At 45.1% G+C, this 27,060-nt stretch overlaps 1 protein-coding gene across 1 annotated transcript in view; it reads left to right on the plus strand.

Moving 5' to 3' along the window:
- The first annotated feature begins 2,920 nt into the window (after window positions 1-2,920).
- The window catches only part of LOC140397086 (equilibrative nucleobase transporter 1-like), a 57,748-nt gene continuing 33,608 nt past the window's right edge, over window positions 2,921-27,060 (plus strand). The window contains exons 1-6 of the mRNA XM_072486120.1: window positions 2,921-3,110; window positions 10,382-10,514; window positions 19,088-19,134; window positions 21,926-22,002; window positions 24,816-24,908; window positions 26,077-26,216. Coding sequence (XP_072342221.1) covers window positions 2,921-3,110; window positions 10,382-10,514; window positions 19,088-19,134; window positions 21,926-22,002; window positions 24,816-24,908; window positions 26,077-26,216 — 680 coding nt within the window. The remainder of the gene's footprint in view (window positions 3,111-10,381; window positions 10,515-19,087; window positions 19,135-21,925; window positions 22,003-24,815; window positions 24,909-26,076; window positions 26,217-27,060) is intronic.

The raw sequence follows: 27,060 nt of genomic DNA on the forward strand, positions 1-27,060 counted from the left end.
TTTATTACATTATTGTTACAGTTGAGGTCAAAACGTTGCAAATCTTCAAGAAGGGATTAGATATAGCTAGAGCTAAATGAATCAATGGATGGCAGCGGGGTGGGGGTGCGCACCTGGCTGTTGATGTTGATGATCAGCAATCATAATAATGGATGGCGGACCGAGCTCGAAGGACAGAGTGCCCTCCTCCTGATTCTCTGTTCTATGGGTGTGTCCAAGTATTCTGCCCAACGACAAATTGATAAAGAGGGAAGGGTATAACTAGAGAATGGACATAGATGGAGAGAGTGGAGGCAACGATGGTGAAAGTGTGGCTGGGGAATACTATGTCATTGCTAAGTTTCCTCGGGTTTGCATAAAGTTCGGGGGCGGCATGTGGCGCAGTGGTTAGCACTGAGACTGCGGCGCTGAGGACTCGGTTTCGAATCCTGCCCTGGGTCACTGTCCGTGTGGAGCTTCCAGATTCCCCACATGTCTGTGTCTGTCTCGCCCCACAACCAAAATATGTGCATGTTCGGTGGATTGGCCACGCTAAATTGACCCTTAATTGGAGAAACAAAAATAATTGGGTACTCTAAATTAAAAAAAAGGTTTGCATAAAATTCAGCTCAATTTCCACCTCTGATGTGTTCATGGACCAACAACTGTCCATCATTGAGCCTGAGTTCAGGACTGCTCCGTGCCATTCACGGTACACCAATGTCAGCAGTGTCGATTTCGGACAGGAAATCATCTCTCAATTTTCTCTTGAAGTTTGGCCGTATAATGTTGCCAGAACGCGACATTCAAACTGCTCGCTGTGGAATGGGCTGACGAGCCTGATGCGTTACTTCACTACATCATGTAAATTGCAGTATATTCTACCGCCGTGCGGGTATCGAGCAGCCTGCACGTAGCCGAGGACCAATGGAGTGTGCTTCTGTAAGTAACAGCTGAATCATCAGTATTGCCTGCATCATTCCACATACAGCCATGGACAGCTGCATTTGGTGATCAGACTATCTTAGCTTGTTTCATCAGCTTATACTGAAGGACGTTAGTGAAAACATTGAAGATCTTTAGGCCTAACAAGACTGATGAACTGCTGTCGAGATGCACAGAAGCACAGTTGATGAATAGTTTCTACAAGACACATCCATTTTCCTGTGTAACATATCATCACAAATGGTGCAGACATGCATTCTGACACCCGAAACCTCAAATTTCCTCTGGTTAATTACGTCGCTACATTTATTTGATGTTAAGTAATGCCACTGTCATGCGGATTCTTACATTTCACCATGATGCTATTTTTGGAGCAACCCCATAATGAGATTTGGAGTTGGATAACCCTCATCAAATCCAAACTGTGCACTGGGCAGAAAGTTACTCGAGGGAGTGCCACTGTGCATTGCGAAAAGCACCTCCGGCCACGATGCTCGTCATTGCGCTTAGACGCTTAGTCCGGTGATTGGTTGGTCGGGATTTGACCTGCAGTTTATGGACACAACAGAGCGTTAATAAATTCAGAGCGCCAGACACGCTGGATGTTTCAGTGAGAAAATAGATCCCAAGTACGTCATTGAAATGAAACAGGGTATTTTCACCCAGGTTTCCTGGTGCATTGTTTACTCAATAATGCAAAACAATTGTTTAGCTGGTATTACTTCATTGTTATTGTGAGATATTGCTATTATTTGTGTTATTTGTCTGAGTGACTCCTGTCTACATTCGAAAAGGGAGTACTCCTTTTCACATAATTACAAAAGGGAGTACATGTGATAAAATGCGTATTGACTGTGCAGCGCTTTTGGACGTCCGGGTTTGACCATACGTTGTTTATTTCAACCAAAGGAAGAGGAAGTCCGCAATTATTGAATGCCGTTTACACTGTTGATCGACATGAAAATGTAGGAGGTATGGTAAGTAAGTTTGCAGGCAACACCAGATCCTGTCTAAGGGGCCTTATGCAGCAATAGGTGGCAGCAATTTGTAGATTAAAGAGTTAATATTTTTTCACAATGTTGCCAGGGATGTAGACCTTAGAGCAACGTTTTAATTTTTTTGGGCCCGGGACACATTTCTACCAACCTGCCCTCTTCCGGGACCCACATCGGCTGACCTTTGCGACCCGCGCCAGCTGAACGTCACGAAGCACATGGACAACCTTCACGATCCACTGGCAAATGTTCATGACACACACCGCCTGAACTTGGCGACCCACTATATTCGCTTACATATAATGTCACATGTGAGCCTATCTGCTCTGCACTCTCGATTGCTCTGTTATTCAGTGTTACATCCAGGTCTGGACTTTTTGACATGGAGGTCTGGATTCGAGCTGCACAGACTGAGGTCGAGAACTGACGGACCGCTGGACCGTTATCTGGTCAGTACAGGGGGGCTCTATGTGTTGAGTGGTTCAGATCTCAGGAAAGGTTTCTATCGAGTAACTTCAGTGCCGAAAGGATGCTGCTTTGTCAGAAGGTCAGAGCTGAGGATTCCGCGGCTCATTTGTGTATAGAGCTGGAGCACTGTGAGAGCAATACATGTGAGAGACTCGAGGCGTATGGAGCGTTGTCCAGTAGGAAAGGTTCCCTTTTCAGTACTAAGTAACATTTCATCTAGAGATTTATAAAATCCCAATGTCCCAAGTGAGGAGTGGAGCCCAGTTGACCGGTGTCCATTGTTACTGATTTGTATAGAGTGACGTAAAGCAGGTGGTCTCGCATTTTATTAGAATGTGTGGGATCGGATTTTGTCCAAATTGTGATCAACAATAATAACTGCATTTGGGAAATGCCCTGTACTATCGACTGAACTATAGACAATGTCTTGTCGTGGTGATGGATGTTGTGTAAGTGCAACTTTCTGTTCCTGTCAGCCATATTAATCGAACGTTTCTATTTTATTAAAGAAAGGTCACCTGGAGTTAAGCCGAATGGAGTCTTTGGGAGATCGGTGCCGATTGTACTTTTGCTTTGCCACTGGGCTGTTCGAATGTCTGGGCTTCGCGGGTGTGATCAACGGCTGGGCCTCACTCGTCTTCGTGCTGAGAAATGAGGAATATTTCCTCGATGTTTGCGACACAATCCTCAACTCCAGCAGTGATGGAGCGAGGAATGTCTCCGGTAAGTGTCTACAGCAATGTGTGGGTGTCTGGAAATTTGGTATGCCGTGGGCGGGGCGGGGGTGGGGTAAAACGAGAGACAGAGAGAGAGAGGGGAATGACCAGCGGACTGTGAGACACTGGTTGACGTGCACTGAGGCTAAGCCCTTGTCATGCTCATATTAAACATGGGTTTAATTTAACAATACTCACTCCATCATTGTGTAGGACTTCAAGTAAGAGCCCATTCCACCTCCATCCGGGTCAGAGAGGTGTACACTGTTCGTTTTCAATGCGGGAGTTAAGTATAACGCAGGATGTTAAAATAAACCTGGATAGAACATCGCTTTTGCATCATTAGAGGGTTTTGTTCTCATACTTCGGAAAGAATCTGCTGTCCTTGAATGACAAAAGTGATGTAGTTGGATTATGCAGGGATAAACAACATCACTTACTTGCAAGTAGCTCTCCACGGAACAAAGGCTTTTAAGAGGAGGGCTGATTGAAGTGTTCTAACGTAGGAGGTATTGGAGAGAGAAAGGAAATGTCATCAGTTTCAGCAAGCATAAAGGTCAATTATCCAAGGCGATATTTAGGACGATCGAGCAAAGCTCCAGACTTGAAAAAAGGAGCAGAAATAAACCCAAAAGGAAAGAGTGAGTTAGGAGAGGGAGAAATGGGCAAGGATAGAGTGTTCAAACATCAGTAGCTCCAGACACAGATCAGTGGAACGCGAAATAGAAAGCAAGGAGGTGGAAGGAAAGGGAGTGGGAGAAATTGCATCAACAGTTATGATTGTGGAGTGGATTGAAAGGTAGGGAGAGAGGTAAAGGCTGACAGACACAACGGATAAGGTAGACAAAGAAGAGAAGGTGGGGTGGGAAGGACGTGCAGGAAGCAAAGGAGAGTGTAACAGGAAAGATGGAAGTTGAGCCAGAGTATTGGCTGAAGGCAATAGTCAACAAACAATAGGACATAACAGCGCAGTACTTCGGCCCTCGATGTTGCGCCGGCCTGTGAAACCACTCTAAAGCCCATCTACACTATTCCATTATCATCCAGATGTTCGCCCAATGACCATTTAAATGCCCTTAATGTTGGCGAGTTCACTACTGTTGCAGTCAGGCCATACCACATCCCTACTACTCTCTGAGGAAAGAGCCTACCTCTGACATCTATCTTCCCTCAATTTCAAGCGATATGCCCTCGTGCTTTCCATCACCATTAGAGGAAAAAGGCTTTCACTGTCCTCCCCATTTAGCCCTCTGATCATCTTATGTGCCTCTATTATGCCACCTCTTAACCTTCTTCTCTCTAACGAAAACAGCCTTAAGTCCCCCAGCCATTCCTCATAAGACCTTCCCTCCATACCGGACAACATCCTGGTAAATCTCCTCTGCACCCTTTCCAGTGCTTCCACCTCCTTCCTATTATGCGGCGACCAGAACTGCAAGCAATATTCGAAATGCGGCCGCTCCAGAGCTTTGTACAGCTGCAACATGACCTCATGGCTCCTCAACTCAATCCCTCTACCAATAAAAGCTAACACACCGTACGCCTTCTTGACAACGCTATCAACCTGTGTGGTAACTGTCAGGATCTATGTACATGGACACCGAGAACTCTCTGCTCTTCCACACTACCAAGTATCCCACCATGAGCCCAATACTCTGTTTTCCTGTTACTCATTCCAAAATGAATCACCTCACACTTTTCCGCATTCAACTCAATTTGCCACCTCTCAGCCCATCTCTGCATCTTATCTAGGCCCCTCTATAACTTGCGACATCCTTCCGCACTGTGCACAACTCCAAGACCTTTAGTGTCATCGGCAAATTTACTCACCCATCCTCCTACGCCTTCCTCCAGGTCACTTATAAAAATGACAAACAGCAGTGGCCCTAAAACAGATGCTTGTGACACACCAAGCTCGCCAATTTCTGATCCAAACTTCGAAATCACCCTCAATCCCATGCCTCCGTATTGTCTGCAATAGCCTACCGTGGGGAAACTTATCAAACGCTGTACTGAAATCCATATACACCACAGCAACTGCTTTACCTTCGTCCACCTGTTTGGTCTCCTTCTCAAAGAACTCAACAAGGTTTGTGAGGCACGACCTACCCTTCCCAAAATCGCTTGGACTATCCCCAATCAAATTATTCCTTTCTAGATGATTATAAATCCTACCTCTTATAATGCTTCCCAAGACTTTGCCCTCAACAGGCGGAAGCTCACTGATCTATATTTATTGGGGTTGTCTCTTCTCCCCTTCTTGAACAAGGGGACAACATTTGATATCCTCCAGTCTTCTGGCACTATTTCTGTAGAGAATTACGACATAAAGATAAAGGCAGGAAGGTAAATGGGAGAGGTGGTGGAAGAGGACAAGGAGGTGGTGAAGAAGGAGAGAAATGGGCAAATTATGACGTGCAACGGAGAACGAGGGATTAAACAGTTTGTGGATGGAAATAGAGACGATGAACAGGTATCGAGAAAGGATGGGGAATGTGGTGGACGAGCAGAGGGATATCAGTGGGAATAGGCAGTGGGAACGGGAACTTCACAGGTGAGATACAGAGAGGAGTGAAGAGGTGGAGCAAGAGAGACGCAGAGAGTAGCAGACGGGGAGGAGAGACAGAGAAGGAAACGTTGAAAACAGTGACATGCAGACGGGAAGAGAGCAGGAGGGAGGGGGTTGAGAGTTAAGGAGCGATTCAAAGACAGTGGATAGGTCAGATGGAAAGGGCGGACGAACGGAATGGATAGATCAATCGGAATAAAAGGCAGGATACAACACTAATGGAGGGGGTGGGTTCGATGGAAAGCGAGAGGAGTTGAGAGACAGTGAACATTATGAGAGACGTGTTAAGAATGGACACAGTGGTAACGAAACCGAGAGGAGGAGTAGAAACTGGGTGAGCATGGAGAAGAAGCCGAGTGAAGAGAGGGAGCTTTGAGAGTAAGAGGGGGAAACAGCAATATAGAGCATGGGGAAAGGAAAGTGGTGAGATACAATAATTAAAGATGAATAAGGTGATGGGAATATTTGGGAAAGTGAAAAGCACAAAATAAGCAAAAATGATAACGGGAAACAAGAAGTAAAGGCGTGAAATCACGGTTCAAATGACCAGTGGATAGATGGTTATGTACGGAGAGAAGCGAATTCTGGTGGAGAGAGAGATAAGGGAAATCGCTATGAATGCTAGTTCGGAGGGAGGGCGAGGATGATAAACAGGATCAGACAGAGAGAGATGATTGTCAGATGGCAGGGAATAAATAAAGGAAGTTGAGTGGTAGACAAGGTAGAAAAAAGAGAAAGGGGATATCAAACAAAAAGAGAAAGGGGAAAGAGTAGGACCAGTCCAGGACAGGAATGGGAAATTGTGTGTGGAGTCTGAAGAGATAGGCGAGATACTAAATGAATATATATCGTCAGTATTCACTCAGGAAAAAGATAATGTTGTGGAGGAGAATGCTGAGCCCCAGGCTAATAGAATAGATGGCATTGAGGTACGTAGGGAAGAGGTGTTGGCAATTCTGGACAGGCTGAAAATGGATAAGTCCCCGGGACGTGATGGGATTTATCCTAGGATTCTCTGGGAGGCCAGGGAAGAGATTGCTTGACCTTTGGCTTTGATTTTTATGTCATCATTGGCTACAGGAATAGTGCCAGAGGACTGGAGGACAGCAAATGTGGTTCCTTTGTTCAAAAAGGGGAGCAGAGACAACCCCGGCAACTATAGACCGGTGAGCCTCACGTCTGTAGTGGGTAAAGTCTTGGAGGGGATTATAAGAGACAAGATTTATAATCATCTAGATAGAAATAATATGATCAGGGATAGTCAGCATGGCTTTGTGAAGGGCAGGTCATGCCTCACAAACCTTATTGAGTTCTTTGAGAAGGTGACTGAACAGGTAGACGAGGGTAGAGCAGTTGATGTGGTGTATATGGATTTCAGCAAAGCGTTTGATAAGGTTCCCCACGGTAGGCTATTGCAAAAAATACGGAGGCTGGGGATTGAGGGTGATTTAGAGATGTGGATCAGAAATTGGCTAGCTGAAAGAAGACAGAGGGTGGTGGTTGATGGGAAATGTTCAGAATGGAGTACAGTCACAAGTGGAGTACCACAAGGATCTGTTCTGGGGCCGTTGCTGTTTGTCATTTTTATCAATGACCCAGAGGAAGGCGCAGAAGGGTGGGTGAGTAAATTTGCAGACGATACTAAAGTCGGTGGTGTTGTCGATAGTGTGGAAGGATGTAGCAGGTTACAGAGGGATATAGATAAGCTGCAGAGCTGGGCTGAGAGGTGGCAAATGGAGTTTAATGTAGAGAAGTGTGAGGTGATTCACTTTGGAAGGAATAACAGGAATGCGGAATATTTGGCTAATGGTAAAGTTCTTGAAAGTGTGGATGAGCAGAGGGATCTAGGTGTCCATGTACATAGATCCCTGAAAGTTGCCACCCAGGTTGATAGGGTTGTGAAGAAGGCCGATGGAGTGTTGGCCTTTATTGGTAGAGGGATTGAGTTCCGGAGTCGGGAGGTCATGTTGCAGCTGTACAGAACTCTGGTACGGACGCATTTGGAGTATTGCGTACAGTTCTGGTCACCGCATTATAGGAAGGACGTGGAGGCTTTGGAGCGGGTGCAGAGGAGATTTACCAGGATGTTGCCTGGTATGGAGGGAAAATCTTATGAGGAAAGGCTGATGGACTTGAGGTTGTTTTCGTTGGAGAGAAGAAGGTTAAGAGGAGACTTAATAGAGGCATACAAAATGATCAGGGGGTTGGATAGGGTGGACAGTGAGAGCCTTCTCCCGCGGATGGATATGGCTGGCACGAGGGGACATAACTTTAAACTGAGGGGTAATAGATATAGGACAGAGGTCAGAGGTAGTTTCTTTACGCAAAGAGTAGTGAGGCCGTGGAATGCCCTACCTTCGACAGTAGTGAACTCGCCAGCATTGAGGGCATTTAAAAGTTTATTGGATAAACATATGGATGATAATGGCATAGTGTAGGTTAGATGGCTTTTGTTTCGGTGCAACATCGTGGGCCGAAGGGCCTGTACTGCGCTGTATTGTTCTATGTTCTATGTTCTATTAAACCAGGCTATATAATTTGGATTTTGTATATTGTCACGTGTACCAAGGTACAGTGAAAAGTGTTTCTCGGCGAGCAGCTCAACAGATCATTAAGTACATGAAAATAAAATAAAATAAATGAAAATACACAATAGGGCAACACAAGGTACACAATGTAACAACATAACACCGGCATCGGGCGAAGCATGCAGGGGTGTAGTGTTAATGAGGTCAGTCCATAGGAGGGTCGTTTAGGAGGCTGGTAACAGCGGGGAAGAAGCTGTTTTTTGAGTCTGATCTGGCGTGTTCTGAGACTTCTGTATCTGCTGCCCGATGGAAGAAGTTGGAAGAGTGAATAAGCCGGGTGGGAGGGGTCTTTGATTATGCTGCCCATTTTCCCCAGGCAGCGGGAGGTGTAGATGGAGTCAATGGATGGGAGGCAGATCCTTGATGGACTGGGCGGTGTTCACGACTCTCTGAAGTTTATTCCGGTCTTGGGCTGAGCAGTTCCCATACCAGGCTGTGATGCAGCCCGATAGGATGCTTTCTATGGTGCATCAAAAAAGTTGGGAAGAGTTAATGTGGACATGCCGACATTCCTTAGTTTCCTGACAAAGTATAGGCGCTGTTGTATTTTCCCACTTCGACGTGGGTGGACCAGGACGGATTTTTGAAGACGTGTACCTCTAGGAATTTTAAACTGCCAACCATCTCCACGGCGGCCCCGTTGATACTGACAGGGGTGTGTACAGTACCTTGTTTCCTGAAGTCAATGACCAACTCTTGAGTTGTTTTTGGCATTCAGATATAGATTGCTACAACTGCACCACTCTACTAGTTCTCTACCTCCTACCTTAATTCTGAATCGGCGTAATTCGAAATCCGGCCCACGATGGTCTATCGTCAGAAAACTTGGAGATGGTGTTGAAACCAAATTTTGCAACGCAGTCGTACGTGCACAGGGAGTGTAGGGAGCGAAGTACGCAGCCTTGTGGGGCCCCGATATGAGTATTTTTGTGGAGGACGTGTTGATGTTTATTCTTACTGATTGTAGTATGTGGGTTAGTAAGTCGAGAAGCCAGTTGCAGAGTGAGGAGCCACGTCCTATGATTTGGAGCTTTAATATTAGCTTGGCTGGAATTATGAGGTGAGCTGACGAGATGCGGGAGTCGAAGTGGGACAGAGTACGCAATGGAAGATTATGGTCATGGAGGCAAGAAAATAAAATAAAGAGTATGATAGAAGAGATGGTGGAGGAAAGAAGTGATAGAGAATGAGGGTAAGTGAATTACGAACAAGGAAGAAGAGATGGGTGATGGTAGTGGTTCATCGCGTTCGTGAGAATTCGGGGGCTTGAGCCATGGAGAAAGTTGGAGGAAAAGAGAGAGTAAGAGACACACGAAAGGGACGGACGGAGAAGTACAGCAATAGCTAGGTTAGAAAGGGGAACACAGCGGAAGAGTAGAGTGGTGCAATAACAGAGAACAGGATAAAGTGAGAGGAGAGAGTGAAGGTAGTCGAGCATTAAAGAACAAAAGGAAAGCGTGTTATGGCGATACAGAGAGAGATTAGTGTAGTGCAGGACGGTTTTGGGCGGGGATGAAGAAATGAACAGAAACAGGGAGAATGGAAGCGAAGGAGAGAGGGGGAATAAAGCAGAGGGAGAGAGATAGTAAAAGTGATGGCGTCGTGAGAAAGTTAGAATCAGGATCGAAGAAACAGTAGGAGGAGGAGAGTCGGAGAGAGAGCGAGAATGGAGGGCGAGACGGGAGGGAGTGCGAGAGGAGGATCGTTGTGAGGCGGAATAGACTTCGAGATCAAAGGGGATGAAGAGAGAAGAGGTGGCTAATTGAATTCCCAGACCTGCGATAACAGGTCAAAAGTATATCATTTGCAGTAAAGCCCTTTTGTGCATCACAGTTTCCCATAGGTCATTAATATTGTCTTCGTGGGCAGTATGCTGGCGCAGTGGTCAGCACTGCTGCATCACGGCGCTGAAGACCGGGTCCGATCCCGGTCCCGGGTTATAGTCCATGCGGAGTTTGCACATTTGCCCCGTCTCTGCATGGTAGGTGGATTTCCCACGCCAAATTGCCCATTCATTAGAAAACAAATAGTTGGGTGCTTTAAATATAGTTTTTAAATATTGTTTTCTTCGTCTTTCAATTGCTTTCTATCTCACTCAAGGTCCTATTATCCCTCCCTCAGCTGGTTGCGATCTCCAGGACGATCGATTCACTCTCGTCTTCACCATCGCCAGCTTCGCCTTTGGCTTCTCTGCTCTTCCCGGCGGTGTCCTCTTTGACTTCGTCGGTACCATGGTAACCCGAATCCTGGCCATGTAAGTTCAACAGCTTTTCCTCATTATTTCAGGTTAGATGACGCTGGGTTGGAGGAAATCGGGGCTAGAGTCAGAGGTCCTGATGCAGGCGGTCGATGATCAGCAAGAGAATGGAGGTGAAGGGGAAGGAATTAAGAGGCGTATTAACTGGGAGGTGTGAGAGGGAGGAAGGACAGAGGAGGGGCTAGTTTAGCGAGGGAGTCATAAAATGGCAGGAAGAGGAAGGAGTAGGCCAGGAGAAGAGGGGAAACGAGCGGATAAACACGGCAGAGAAGTGTAGGAATAGTCGTTTGTGGCAAAACAGTGCGAGGAAGAGTGATGGCAGAAGCGAGCAATAGGAAAGAAAGGATGGGAGGGAGATGATGGCACATGGAATGGCAGGGAAAAGATGACGGAGAACGAGGGAGGAACAGTCAGCATAAGTCAGGTGCAGAATCCATATTCGAGAGATCGGAGAGAGGAAGACGACACATTGAGTTCCGAGGCCAAGCTTTCATAATGACATTCGTCAGGTATTTGACACAAAATCACTGAATTAATAGATTTAGAAAATAGAAGTGCCGTATATTAAGCAAAAAATAGTTACCGTGGGATAGAAGAGGCGAAAGGATAGAATTCCAAGGAATATTATGAAGATATGAATCATTGAGTGGAGATATCGGTGCATCCATCTTCGCATTCCGGTCTTTGCTAGTTCCGCTGTTTTAAGTCCCATAAACTGTACTTTGTCAGGGCTTTTATGATGTTTGGAAACGGTTAAAATAAAACTTGTCAGTGCTGGAAATAATTAGAACTACGACGTTAGACTTAAGAATGACATCGTGTTCTCCTGAGATCAACTGATATCAGGCACATGCAATTTGATGTTAACAATATTGAAGGATGCAGTTTTGACGATAAATATGGAACGCCCAAACAATCAATTGATTTGATGACATCGCAATAGTAGAGGAATTTGATGCACATAGTCATAAGTCTTTAAACGTCCCAGGATGAATTGACAGGGTGGATTAGGATGCGTATGGAATACATGGAGTTTACAAGAAGCGGTAGAAAAACAAAGCAGGAAGTCACATAGAACATAGAACATAGAACATTACAGCGCAGTACAGGCCCTTCAGCCCTCGATGTTGCGCCGACCTGTGAAACCACTCTAAAGCCCATCTACACTATTCCCTTATCGTCCATATGGCTATCCAATGACCATTTGAATACCCTCAGTATTGGCGAGTCCACTACTGTTGAAGGCAGTGCATTCCACGCCCTTACTACTCTCTGAGTAAAGAACCTACCACTGACGTCTGTCTTATATCTATCTCCCCTCAATTTAAAGCTATGTCCCCACGTGCTAGACATCACCATCCAAGAAAAAAGGCTCTCACTGTCCACCCTATCCAATCTTCTGATCACCTTGTATGCCTCAATTAAGTCACCTTTTAACCTTCTTTTCTCTAACGAAAACAGCCTCTAGTCCCCCAGCCTTTCCTCATAAGAACTTCCCTCCATACCAGACAACATTCTGGCAAATCTCCTCTGCACCCTTTCCAATGCTTTCACATCACGGTAAACATCTACAAATCTTTGGTCAGGACTCAGATGCTGACATTGACTGTAAAGAGTGTGGGTGTGTTTGTGAGTGGGTGTGACTGTGAGTGGGTGTGTCTGTACAAACAACAAAGAAAAATCCAGCAGAGGAACAGGCACTTCGGCCCTCCAAGCCCGTGACGATCATTCTGCCCGACAAAACTATCGTCTACACTTCCTGGGTCCGCATCCCTCTACTCCCATCCTATTCTTGTATTTGTCAAGATGCCCCTTAAATGTCACTATCGTCCCTGCTTCCACCACCTCCTCCAGTAGCGAGTTCCAGGCACCCACTACCCTCTGTGTAAAAAACTTGCGTCGTACATCTACTCTAAACCTTGCCCCTCTCACCTTAAACCTATGCCCCCTAGTAATTGACCCCTCTACCCTGGGGAAAAGCCTCTGACTATCCACTCTGTTTATGCCGCTCATAGTTTTGGAGACATCTATCAGGTTGCCCCTCAACCTCCGTCGTTCCAGTGAGAACAAACTGAGTTTATTCAACCGCTCCTCATAGCTTATGCCCTCCATGCCAGGAAACATGCTGGTAAATCTCTTCTGCGCCCTCTCTAAAGCCTCCACATCCTCTGGTAGTGTGGCGACCAGAATTGAACACTATACTCCAAATCTGGCCTAACTAACGTTCTATACAGCTGCAGTACGATTTGACAATTCTTACACTCAATACCCCGGCCAATGAAGGCAAGCATGCCGTATGCCTTGTTGACTATCTTACGCACCTGTGTTGCCCCTTTCACTAACCTGTGGAGCTGTACACCTAGATCTCTCTGACTTTCAATACTCTTGAGGGTTCTACCATTCACTGTGCATTCCCTGCCTGCATTAGACCTTTAGTGTCTCTGTTTGTCTGTGAGTGAGTGTATTATTGACTGTGTGTGTGTGAGAGTGTGTATTAGTGTCTGTGTGTATCGTCTTTTTGGATCTCACTGTGACCCAGTCATCTACATACCCTTCTCCAGGCACAACATCCACTAATTCCTTACCTTTGGTGAATACTGATGCAAAGTATTAATTTAGTACCTCGCCCATTTCCTCTGGCTCAACACATAGATTCCCTTGCCTATCCTTCAGTGGGCCAACGCTTTCCCTGGCAGCCTCTTGCTTTTTATGGTGTAAAAAGCCTTGGAATTTTCCTTAACTCTATTTGCCAATGCCTTTTCGTGACCCCTTCTAGCCCTCCGGATTCCTTGCTTAAGTGCCCTCCTACTTTCCTTATATTCCACCCAGACTTTTTCGGTTCCCAGCCTTCTAGCCCTGACAAATGCCTCCTTTGCCTTTTTGACGAGGCATACAATATCTCTCGTTCTCCAAGGTTCCCGAAATTTGCCGTATTTATCCTTCTTCCTCACAACAGCATGCCGTTCCTGAATTCTTTTCAACTGACATTTCAAAGCCTCCCACATGTCAGATGTTGATTTACCCTCAAACATCCGCCCCCAATCGAGGTTCTTCAGTTCCCGCCTAATATTGTTATAATTAGCCTTCCCCCAATTTAGCACATTCACCCGAGGACCACTCTTATCCTTGTCCACCTGTACTTTAGAACTTACTGAATTGTGGTCACTTTTCCCGAAATGCTCCTCACATGAAACATCAACCACCAGGCCGGACTCAGTCCCCAATACCAGGTCCAGTACAGCCTCTTCCCTAGTTGGACAGTCTGCATATTGTTATCAGGGGCCTTCGTGGATGTCCCTTACAAACTCTGCCCCTAGCACTAAGTGAGATCCAGTCAATATTGGGGAAGTTGAAGTCGCCCATCTCAACAACCCTGTTGTTTTTATTCTTTTCCAAAATCGGTCTACCTATCTGCTCCTCTATCTCCCGCTGTCTGTTGGGAGGCCTGTAGCGGGAGATAGAGTAGCAGGTAGGTTGACAGATTGTGAGTAGGTTTGAGTAGGTTGGGTCTGTGAGTGCGTTTGTCTGTGAGTGGGTGTGTCTGTGAGCGGGTGTGTCTGTGAGTGGGTGTGTCTGTGAGTGGCTGTTTCTGTGAGTGGGTGTGACAGTGAGTTGGTGTGTCTGTGAGTGCATTTGTCTGTGTGGGCGTGTCTGTGAGTGTGTGTGCTGTGAGTGGGTGTGCCTGTGAGTGGATGTGTCTGTGAGTCGCTGTTTCTGTGAATGGGTGTGACCGTGAGTGGGTGTGTCTGTGAGTGGACGTGTCTGCGAGTGGGTTTGTCTGAGTGGGCGTGTCTGTGAGTATGTGTGTCTGTGAGTGGGTGTGCCTGTGAGTGGATGTGTCTGTGAGTGGCTGCTTCTGTAAATGAGTGTGACTGTGAGTGGGTGTGTCTGTGAGTGGACGTGTCTGTGAGTGGGTTTGTCTGAGTGGGCGTGTCTGTGAGAGTGTGTGTCTGCGAGTGGGTGTTTCTGTGAATGTGTGTGACTGTGAGTGGCTGTGTCTCTGAGTGGGTGTGTCTGTGAGTGGCTGTGTCTGTGAGTGGCTGTGTCTGTGAGTGGGTGTGTCTGTGAGTGGGTGTGTCTGAGTGGGTGTGTCTGTGAGTGGCTGTTTCTGTGAATGGGTGTGACTGTGAGTGGGTGTGTCTGTGAGTGGGTGTGTCTGTGAGTGGCTGTGTCTGTGAGTGAGTGTGTCTGTGAGTGGGTGTGTCTGAGTGGGTGTGTCTGTGAGTGGCTGTTTCTGTGAATGGGTGTGACTGTGAGTGGGTGTGTCTGTGAGTGGGTGTGTCTGTGAGTGGGTGTGTCTGTAAGTGGCTGATTCTGTGAGTGGGTGTGTCTGAGTGGGTGTGTCTGTGAGTGGCTGTTTCTGTGAATGGGTGTGACTGTGAGTGGGTGTGACTGTGAGTGGGTGTGTCTGTGAGTGGGTGTGTCTGAGTGGGTGTGTCTGTGAGTGGCTGTTTCTGTGAATGGGTGTGACTGTGAGTGGGTGTGTCTGTGAGTGGGTGTGTCTGTGAGTGGGTGTGTCTGTAAGTGGCTAATTCTGTGAGTGGGTGCGTTTGTGACTGGGTATGTCTGTGAGTGAATGTGTCTGTGAATGTGTGTGCCTGGGAGTGAGTGTCTGTGTGTGGTGTGACTGTGAGTGGGTGTCTCTGCGTGTGGGTTTGTCTGTGATTCTGTGTGTGTATGAGTGGGTGTTAATGTGATCCTGTTATCATAATCTTTGCAATCACGCAATATGGACCATCTTTAATGACGAAGGACATTCCGCAATAATTTGCGTTTATTTACATGACCCGTTAATGGATCATGCAAGGGCTCTTGTAGCTGTTGTTCGTTTTTACAGGAAATAGACCAGGCATTTAAAGAAACCAGGAAACAGTTGATCCTGGTGGACTATTTTCAAAATGCCAGGTGGTGATTGGCTGCTTTCATGAGGACGTAATGCCTGAAAAACTAATTTCTTTAAACGTTGGGGAGGAGGGATCAACTTCTTGTGAAAGTAAACTAACAATTTTTGACAGTTCACACCCAGGCGCAGCCGGAAATGAAGAGAAGCTTCTCCCAAAGACCAGTACATTCTGCAATTACCAGTGTGCAAAATTTCCCAGGATCCTAAAAAATAGAGGAATAGTTCCCGTTTGTTTCCCAGACTGTCAGCAAAACCCAACACATTTTCAAGGACTGCATAGTTTATACTTTTAACTGAACGTTTGATTGTTTACCACTTAGCAGAACATCTGTTTTGTATTACATTTTTGTGGCGTGTGGTTAAGGTGCTCTGACAGAGCAATTGTTCTATGTAACCCCCTCAAATTGGATCTAATCGGCAGTGCCTTTCTACTCAGTACTATTGAAAATAGGAGTAGTATGCTCATCGCCCCTTCGAGCTTGCTCCACCATTCTACATGATCATGGCTGATTTCCATCTCAATATCATCTTCCATTGCTCTCACTTTTCCTCTTGACAATTCCAGTGTCCAGTCAGTTGTGCATTTTCCTTCTTAAATATGGTCAGTGACCTGACATGAACAACCTCTGTAGTAGATCATTCTCATTTTCCCCACACTCTGTGTGACGACATTTCTATTCTGCTCTGTCTGTATGTTGAGACTACGACTCGTCCCCCCCGCCCCCACTGAGCCACAGGGTAATCAAGATTCCTACAACCATTCATTCAAGAACAGTCAGTGTTGTTTACATTTCAATTAGATACCCTCTGTGTTCTGCGTTCCAGTGAACTGTGACCCAGTTGGTTTATCCTCTCCTCATCGGACAATCTTGCCACCCCAGGAATCGGCCTGGTGATCATTCGACGCTTCTCTGTACTCATTATATGACATCTATATCCTTTTGTTGATATGGACACCAGTCCTGGACACAATACTCCAGATGTGGTCTCACGGAGGCCCTACACAGCTGCAGTAAGACATCCTTTCTCCTGCACTCAATTCCAAGGATCCAAGTGAAAGGTAGAATGCTATTTTCCTTCTTAACTCTTTGCTTTTCAAGCAAAACTGCTTTTGGTGAATGGTGTACAGGCACACTTAGGTTCCTTTGGTCGTCAACATTTCCTAATCTACCGTCATTTTATAACACTCTGCCTTTATGTTCTCCATCTGAAGATAACTTCACATTTATTCACGTTGTACTATATACGCTTCTTTATACGATGTATGTGTCCAATGATGTGCATACTAATAATAATACTAAAAATATAACAATGTTTCTTATTGTCACAAGTAGGCTTACATTAACACTTACAACGAAGTTACTGTGAAAATTCCCTAGTCGCCACATTATGGTGCGCCTTGGTGTCCAAACGTTAGAAAGTGTAACAGAGATAGCGCGCGGGAGTAGACCTAGTTGGTTGCTCTTACAGAGGTCCGTGCACAGTTAATTGGCCGAATAGTCTACCTCCGCATCGAAGGAGTTATCTGATTCCACGATTCTGTGTTTTGACGACTCACTCATCCAGTCGAATCACCATTAAATATCTGAGTCCCCTCCTCATAATTCCCCTTCCCCCAAGTGCTGTGTCACCTACCAATGTAATATTACACTCGGTCTCCTTATCCAAAAAATGTTGAACATCGTGAATAATTGCGTCACAAACATTAATTCTTGTGTGACCCCATTGTTGTTAGTCTTTGTTGTCTGTCTACTTGTCTGCTTGATAGGTATGTTTCATTTATTGCACATGAATAATTGTGTGGTTCATTCAACAAATGTGTAAATTGTCTGGTCATTCCGATATTGACAGGTAATGTCCATAACTGGCCGGATAATTAGCTGTGAAAAAGGTGAAACACATGCTGTAATCAGTGAAGTATAGGAACTACAGGAAGACAATGCACTTCTTCCGCCTCGATTATAATAGTGCGTGTCTCTGTGTGATTGTATCTGTGGTAGTGTTTGTGTGTGTTTGTGCGTGTGAATATGGATGCATGAGTGCATGTGTGACAGTCTTTTCAAAAGGGTGTTATATGTATGTATGTGCACGGATGTATGACTGCACGTTTGTGTGCGCATTAGTGAGTGTATGGATCAGTGTGCTTGACTGGGTCTCGGATTCGATAATGTAATGATATAATTACACTGAATCCAACTGTGTATGAATGAGGAGTTTCCTGGGAGCATGTGTCGATGACACTGAGTAGAACGGATGGAACGCGCTCTCATGGTCATGCAATCGGATATCTAAAGGGCAGCACGGTAATGCAAGTGGTAAGCACGGCGCCGAGGTCCCAGGTTCGATCCCGGCTCTGGGTGGAGTGTGCACATTCTCCCCGTGTTTGCGTGAGTTTCGCCCACACAGTCCAAAGATGCGCAGGATCGGTGGATTGATCACGCTAAATTGCCCCTTAATTTGATAAAATGAATTGGATACTCTAAATATTTTAAAACAAAGTATTCTGCACCTAAGAAGTGTAGAATAAATATAGTCAGAATTATGGTTTCACAATATTATTATGCCGGCATAATGTGGGAGACGTAATTCAGCCTCAATGACACATCATTGGATTAACGAATGCTGCTGTGCACATCATGTCTAATTGGCTTTCTGTGTATTTCCCGCTTCTTTGAAAGACCTAAATCTCACTTGTAAAAATGTATTATTCCTAATTTATTCTTCGATGTACATAGCCCATCGCCTTATGAAATTTCCTATGGATTCGGTTCTATCACACTTTTCTGCACTTCCTTCCTTTTTCCGATTTATTTTCAATCCGTATCCTTTGTTAAATTACCCTCCTGCAAAGCAACAGCTTCTCTGTTCGAACATACATAACATTATTGGCTGCATAAGCACGTTGGAAAGATGTTTCGTTCTACCGAGTCAACTCTCTGTTAAGAAACAATTGGTGAGGATGGGGAGACAACCTGACTTGGCAGTCCTTATCGTATTCGCGAAAGAGGAAGATCTGAGGCGGCGGTTTCCATACTCCAGCAGAACTCACTCTGCTTGTTTGCACTTCAATGCGATCTAACCAGATCCGCCCATGCTCTAAGAATAAACACCGACTGTCTCCACGTCAAATTAAATCCATCGTACCTGGTCCAATTGAGGCACATCTCTCACACCTCTCCGAGGACTTGAGGAATAATGTCCTCACCTAGATGGTGGTAAATATTTATAATTTCTAAACCGCAGAGTGCTGCAGAAGATCAAACAATAACTACGTTGAAGACAGAGGTCTACAGATTTCTACATCACACGGACATGAGGAGAGTGATGGAAAATTGAATTGCAGAGCAGGCTGTCGGTTTGGATTACTCTTGCTCCTCACTCTTAAGTTTCTACCGTCCGCATGCCTACAAATAGAGTGCTCGGGTTCGTTATTTAAATTAAGATGGACAGACATTTACAAATGATTCTTCAGCTAGTTTCTCGATACGTAGCCTAAGTCCTTGTTTCTAAATGTCATTGGCTGTGAAGAACTTTGGTTATTCCCGATGGTGGAAGGTGGAACTAGCAATTCATGGTATTCAGTACGCGAGGGAGGAGCATGCTGTGAAGGTAGAAAGGGGTGCACAAATGGTGTATTGTAACGCAAATGTCTTCTTCAATTCTCCAGAACTTTTTATACCGCAGCGACACTGATGATCGCCCTCTCAACTGCTGGTGAGTCTAGGTTCTCCCAATATCTTCCGTGCTGGAAATGGGGAAAATGGTCGAATCGCGTGAGAAAGAGAGGGACTAAATTTAAACAGATTGTTAAGTGCAGAGCGATGCGTAACGAAATATGTGCATTAATATGGAGACATATAGATAGATAGATAGATAGATAGATAGATAGATAGATAGATAGATAGATAGACAGACAGACAGACAGACAGACAGACAGATAGATAGATAGATAGATAGATAGATAGATAGATAGATAGATAGATAAATTGATAAGTGGGCAGGAGGGAATTGTAGGACTTGTATAATGGACACAGTGAAGGTAACAGATATATGGAATTAATATCTTACATCTTTGTTTCTTTTTCCAAGAAATACATTTCTGCGCAGGTCAAATTAAAATGTGATGTCATTCGGGAATGAGGTATCTCAATTTAATAAGAAAGAGACATAATGCAGCAAAAGGACCGGATGAGATGCAAATAATGAAAGTGTGGGAGGAAATTGCGGCTCAGCTGCGTCACTGTGGATCAGTGATTATCTCAGCTGTTCACGGCGTCTGGGAGCTGGGTGCAATTCCGGCCTTGTGGTGTTTACATTCCCCCCCCCCCCCCCCCCGTTTCTTCTTGGATTCCCTCCTGGTGCTCCGGTTTCTTCATGGAGTCCAAGGATGTGCAGATTAGATGCATGGAGTGGCCATGATAAATTTCCCTTCAGTGTCCAAAGAAAATGAAGGTTTGGAGGAGTTGTGCGGTTACGGGAAAGGACCAGGGAGTGGGGAGCCATTCAGGCACATTGCTGTTTATCTAACTAGCAGATTTACGTTAACGAGGCAAGAACGTCGACAAAGGTGATATTGTTGAGGATGACGTTATTTCCACTTCAGGAGTGTATCGTACTAGATGACAAAATTTCAGTCTAAGAGGTCGCCCATATAAGCCAGAGATGGAGACGAATTGTTCTCTCAAAACGGTAGTGAATCTATGATATTCTATACCGCAGACGGCGGAAGAGTTTTGGAGGTAAGAATGATCGACAGTTGTTAATCTGTAATTGAATCAGATCCTCGTGATAATGTGGGATCGTGAATTGGATGGTTATCATATCAGATCAATCGTGATTTAGTTCCATGGCGGAGTAGATTTGATGGAGAGAATGGTTCACTCTGCTCCTACCTCTTATGTTTGTATGAAGAGCACACGGACTTCCAAATGCATTTGAGAATATGGCACCCCACAGACTGTAGAGCAAATGTAAAAGTCATGGATCAAAAGGGGCGGTCGCAACAAGGATACAAAAATGGCTCAGAAAGAGCGGATTGCGCGCATGGTTCAGGAATATTTTTTCGGAATGGTAATAGGTTTATATTTGAGATACTGTCGTTAAATAATATGTACTTTCCACTTTATAATATCTGCTAATGGCCCAGTTTTTTGTGTATATGGCACAGCACAGACATTTCAGATGCTATGGAATTTGGAGTAATTGTGTGGAAGATTATTAATAATTCCGTAAAGGCATTTCCCGGCTCGTGGAATGGGCAGGCGCGAGGAAGGTGAAATGTAATGCAGTGAAGTAAAACGTATTTCATTTAGTTTGTACCCATGGGTAGGGATTATAGAAAACAACGGGTACCGCCCTAAACCATGTACAAGTGCAGAGGGACCTGGGAGTACCTGTAGACAAACCTTTGAAAGCCACGACAGGGTGAGAGACATTTTAATAAAGCACGCAACGTCCTAGTGTGCTTTATACAATGTGGAATGGAGTACAGAGTAAGTAACTTCATTTCCAACATAAACAAAAGCAGGTTAAACCCTCAACTGCAATTCCGTCTCCAATCCTGAGCCCCATATTTTATGAAGTATGTGAAAAAGGTGAGGATAAAGTTGTTCATGAAAAGCATTGAGGAATTAGGAACTCCGCATACGTAGATCGATAAGAAAGGTCACAGAAAATATGACATGGAAGTGATTATTTAGAGCTCTAAAAATCATGAGGACCCAGAACAAAATACATAGAAATAAACTGTTGCCAGTGGTGCCAGGATTGTGAACAGGTGCGCGCAGATTTAAGGAAGTTGGTACATACACTGGCGACCTGAGTAAAAACGTACACGCAGTGGGAATATCTGATCAGGAATGACGGGCTTTTCAGTACAGTGGTTGCTGATGGGATCGATACATGCAAGATGGAATTGGATAATTACCTGAACAGGTTCCAAAGTTCAAGCTGCCCAGTACCATCAGACAGTAATTGCCAGACCGCAGCCACTGCCGTCCACATTTCCCACCTACACACGCTCTCTAGCCAACCACTTCATCCTATTCAGACAATGCACACAGCCTGCATTGGAACGGCCATTGCTATCCCTATCTATAGTTACGTACCCTGAATTCCCTCTGTCTCATTCGCAACCCTGATAACGTTCATCTGAATTCAGCCCCTCTCAAGAAAGAACGCAATGTGAGGGGCAGAAGTTTTTGAGGGAATATTTTGAAAAAGCTTTGATAGCCAGAGAGTGGTGACGGTCTGGAATGCATTGCCTGGGAGGGTGGGAGATGTTGGTTGCTTAACACCCTTTAAAAGGCACCAGGATGTGTACTTGGCAAATCATAAAATTCAGGCGTTGTGTCAAATGCTGGAAAATGGGATGAGGTAAGCGGGTCAGGTGCGTTTCATGTGTCGGTGTAGATTCGATGGGCCGAAGTTTCTCCTTTGCAGTGTATTATTCAGTGCTTCTGAAGTTGATTCATGTTGATCACATTGACTCCCTCCTTTTCTGCAGCCTCTGCAGCGTTGTTGTTCCCTGCACTCTCTCTCATGGCGATTGGTGGAATCTTCCTCCTCATTACGAGCATCCAGGTACATATAGTACCGACTGTGAGGGTGCGAGATATGGACTGAGGAAGCGCTTAACTCTGCAAGGGTGCCTCTCCAGAGAGTTTTGTAATCGTTAACAAATAAAAATGCCGAAAAAGGCAATGATCAACTCTGTCGGGAAATAGCAAGCAATATGACACAAGTGAAGAATTCAGTGAAGAATTCGACAAGAGTGTCCATGAAATCTGATCTATCGGATGTTATGGGTCAGTGTTTAGTATATCATGGAGTTTACCTGACTTACAACTTTTAATAGATTTTGATTATGAGGAGCACAAGGGCCTACTTTTCAGGTGTAACAGAGACCTTAAGTATTTTTGAACAAAACAATGTTTATTCTATGAATTCAGTTAACAGTTAACACTCAGTAAAAACATTTTATCAACTATCAACACAACTACACTCCACAGATACAGTACTCTATGTGTAACCCTTAATAACGTTCCGCATAACATCTGCCAAACACGTATTTTAACAAAGCGGTAGGTATACATTCTTTACCCTGACAGTTATCACTTTTAAATTATCAAGTGACCTGGACACCTTTTAACATACAGAGAGAGAGAGAAAATGACACTTCCTTGTCTGAATTAAATTTTTAATTGCCTAAAACGAAAGTAAAACACAATGCCACAAACAGCTTCCAGTTCAAAACGAAAGGAAAAGCCAGGGACACAACCGAGATCCACCCACACCATGACATCACTGCAGCTATTTGATAAATACCCATTTCTTAAAGATAAGTCTCAGGCCCATGACTGAATGAACACACACATTGGAAAGGTACTAGAGAGCACGGCCGCAACTGCCAACGTTTTGTTGAAACACTGTGCCTTGTCTCCATTTCCCACTAAGAGGAACATAAAAGTTCACCACTACTATTCGGTGAAAAGTGCTCTGCAGTCAGGATGTTAATTTTGAACATGAGTCAGCATCAGACACCTAATTTGATCCTTAAAAAGTCGTGTGTCGAGGTTTTCTGTGCAGAAATTATCGACAGTATTTTCAACATGCCGATAGAGAGTACATGTCCGAATCTCCTCCTCTGGGTGTGAAGCGATTTAGCAAGTCCTGAAAAGATTCTAGAAGCTCTGGGTGGAACTGACATTGTAATATGGGGCGTAGTATCTGTGATACACAATCAGTTTGTCTAAGTTGTGTAGAAAGTCGTGCAGAAGTGCAAAATGATATAATGGAAACAAAACAGATGCCAGTTGCAAGCTGAGACGAAGGTTCCCTGAAATCCTAGGTTTCCACCTCAGAGGTGTTGCATTCAGGCTGGCTGGAAATGGAGCCAATCCTTCTACTGCTCGGTTTCCGCCTGGCCTTCAGTGGACAACGTGTCTCAGTTGAAGCGAATGGAACCCAGGCGACATTCGATTCCGTGGTCCGGGGGCTTTGTTGCTCTTTACTTGAAGCTCAGTACAAAACAGTCCGATCCGCCTATCGCACAACAGGCTGGTTTTAGAGCATTGTGTATTCCTCCTCAGTATATGTGCAAGTCCCTGAAGCACAGGCTGAGATCAGGCTATACCAGCACTGTCGGAGATTGGATAATAGAGTGGAAAACGGAATTCAATCTCCTTAAATGCATATTGGGCGGGACATCACAGTAAGAGGGTACAAGATATGTGTTTCACATCGTCAGGCACACCCTTGCCACTCTTTGCGGCTATCGAGCCGCAGTGTTAGCGGACCGATAATCGATCCGCCTGAAGCAGTCTTTTATGCCCCGAGTAAGAATGTTTCCATTGCGGAAAAGGAATTGACGGTTCATCTTCCCTGTAAATATTCTACCAATTACTTTCAATCCATATGCCTGTCTGAGGCACTAATGTTCCTTCTGGAGACGTCCGTTTCTGAGTGAGCGCCGAAAACAATGCGTTGCCTCAGATCAAGAGCGTTATTAACTGTGTAATATATAGACTGATAAGAAGTAGTTTTGAACAAGGGAGGGAGCTGTATTTCATGTCAGAGATAGTCAAATGTAGCAGCAGATATTGGCAGAAATGGGAAACAAACAGCTGAGAGGAAAATTGAATAAAACTGAACCTGTATTATTTTCATGCAATTTACAGTGTAGAAGGAGGCCATTCGGCCCATCGAGTCTACACCCGCTCTTGGAAAGAGCACCCTACCCAAGTCCAATCATCCACCCTATTCCCATAACCCAGTAACTCCACCCAACACTAAGGGCAATTTTGGACACTAAGGGCAATTTATCACGGCCAATCCACCTAACCTGCACATCTTTGGAATGTGAGAGGAAACCGGAGCACCCGGAGGAAACCCACGCACACACGGGGAGAACGTGCAGCCTCCACACAGACAGTGACCCAAGCCGGGAATCGAACCTGCGACCCTGGAGCTGGGAAGAAATTGTGCTAGCCACCATGCTACCGCGCTGCCCTCCTTTTGCATGGAGGAAGTTAAGGATCGATTTAATCAAGAACTTTACAGTTATGCGGTGCCCAACTCGAGCAAACAGGAAGGACTTACAACATCATAGTGCTGAAAAAACTAAGGGATGGATTGAAAGTAATTGATGGAATTATTACAGGGAAAACGAACCATCAATTTCTTTTTTGCACAGGTAGAATCATTGAAACTCAGAGCATGAAAGTTCGCAACTGAAGTTAACTCTATTTTAGTTACGTACCTGCTTGTCTATAGCATGTGTGTTACTTGATGTCCGACGGTGCAGTATCAGGTAACTCTTCGTCCAATCAGGAACACAGGTTACGCAAAATGGCCTCGTCATTACCAAACGTGTGAATCTCTCATCTAATTCGCAGGTTGCAAATTTGTTTCAGAACAGACGCTCCGCGATTATCACGCTGTACAATGGAGCAGTTGATTCCTCATCAGTCATGTTTCTGCTGGTTAAGGTGAGATGGAAGTGGTTCACGACCAATTCTCAAGGGTGTGCAATGGGCGATGACGGGACAGTATGACCGTTCGTTAAACCAGCCGACACAGACACAGTGGGAACATGGGATTTGTATGTGCTGTACTTTCTTACAAAAGGCAGAAAACTGTTCCAGAAAACAGATTGAGGCAAGATAATTTAAACTTTTAGAATAGCACAGCGGACGTTAGCCCTAATCCTAACCCTAACATAGAACCATATAACGCTCCCGTGCAAAAGGAGGTAATTCGGCCCATCGACTCTGCACTAATTCTCTGAAAAAGCGCCCGACGTACGCCCAGTGCTTCGCCATTACCTTGTAACTCCAGTACTCCACGCAATGTGCACATGTTTGGGGTGTTGGTGGAAACTTAAACACCCGGGGGAAACCCGCGCTCACATGGAGAGAAGAGACAAACTCCACACAATGTCCGAAGGCCTTAATTGAACCCGGGTTACTGGCGCTGTAAGGCACCAGAGCAAACCACTGTGCCACTATGCCTGAAACCCTCAAAAGGTGAAAGGTCAAAGTCTGACCCCAAGCAGTTTCCACGTTTGCGAAGAAATCTCTTTCAGCCATTGATTTGTGCCGCTGGGAATCAGGAGTTCCATTAGATAGGATATTTCGTTTGTAGATAGAGACACCGCAGCTTAAACGGCGCATGGGAGTGAAAGAGTGAATTCACTGGCACAGAGATAGCGGCACAGAGAGAGTTGTTGCCACAGAGAAGCGATAGAGAGGGAGAGGGAGAAGAAACAACGTTCATACCGGGGAGAGAGGTCCCGCTCGGAAGCGGTATAGACAAAGGACGGGGAAAGATTGGGCAAGATATAGCCCAGAAGCGACCATGGGAAGTGAGAAAAAGGGAACGCAAAACAATTCGGCGTCCAAGAGAGTATTGGAGAGTGAGAGTGAAGGGATCGAATGGGCGCGAGAGTGAGGAGAGACAGAGAGTTTGAAGGTGGAAAAGATGGACAGCGCGAGAAAGAGATACCCGAATACAGGTAACGACCGCAGCAGAAGAGAGAATAAAGTTACAGCGATTGGAGGAAGAATATACAGGTTAAAATGTGAAGCGTTGGGGTCAGACGTGACCAGTTCTTAATCCACACTTCTGTTTGATTTCGCCCGAATCCCTTTTTTGTAGGTATTGCACGAGGCTGGTTTTTCCATGATGTCCATTTTCTTGTTCATCAGTTCGCTCAGCGCCATTCTCATCCTGCGGACATTCCTTCTGCTTCCGATAACACAGATTCCCTACCCTCTACCGGAGCGATACATCTATGGGTAAGAAGAAGGGGAGCTGTAGTTATAGACTGGAGTAGAAATCCAGCCATTCATCTTGATCAGATGTAGAATAAAATATATTAAGAAGCAAGTTCCCGGTTATAATCTCCCGAAACAAAACAGAAAATACTGGACAATCTCACAGGTCAGACATCATCTATGGAGAGAAAATGGAGCTAATATTTCGTGTCTGTATGAGTCTTTATAAACGCTTTTGAAAGCGTTAACACAGAGTCTCTTTGACAAAGAGGCACGTGACACGAAACGTTAACACCCTTTTATCTCCATCGATGTTGTCAGACCTGTGAGATTGACCAGTATTTTCTCTTTTTTTCCTGATTGCAGCATCCGCAGTGATTTTCTGTAATTTCCCCAGACGTTCTGGAGATATACTGGTAACAAGACACACCCAATTGGTGACTAATTAAATGCTAAGGCATGGAGGCGAGATCTGTATTTAAGATTAATTTGATTTTGATTTGATCTGATTTATTGTCACCTGTACCGAAGTGCAGTGAAAAGTATTTTTCTGTGGACGAGGGAAGGTACACAGTACGTACAGAGTAGACAAAAGAATAATCAACAGAGTACATTGCCACATGATAAATCGATAACCAGTGATTGGTTGCAGTGCGGAACAAGGGGCCAAGCAAAGGAAATACGTGAACAAAAGCAGCTTAGGGCGTTGTGAATAATGTTATTACAGGGAACAGATGAGTCCCAGGGAGAGTCGTTGAGGAGTCTAGTAGCTGTGGGGAAGAAACTTCCTATGTCTGGATGTGAGGGTCTTGGTACCTCTGTACTTTCAACCTGAAAGAAGGTGCACAGGAACGAGTTACAAGCT

Source organism: Scyliorhinus torazame, chromosome 20 (assembly GCF_047496885.1).
Source record: "Scyliorhinus torazame isolate Kashiwa2021f chromosome 20, sScyTor2.1, whole genome shotgun sequence".
Classification (NCBI taxonomy): domain Eukaryota; kingdom Metazoa; phylum Chordata; class Chondrichthyes; order Carcharhiniformes; family Scyliorhinidae; genus Scyliorhinus; species Scyliorhinus torazame.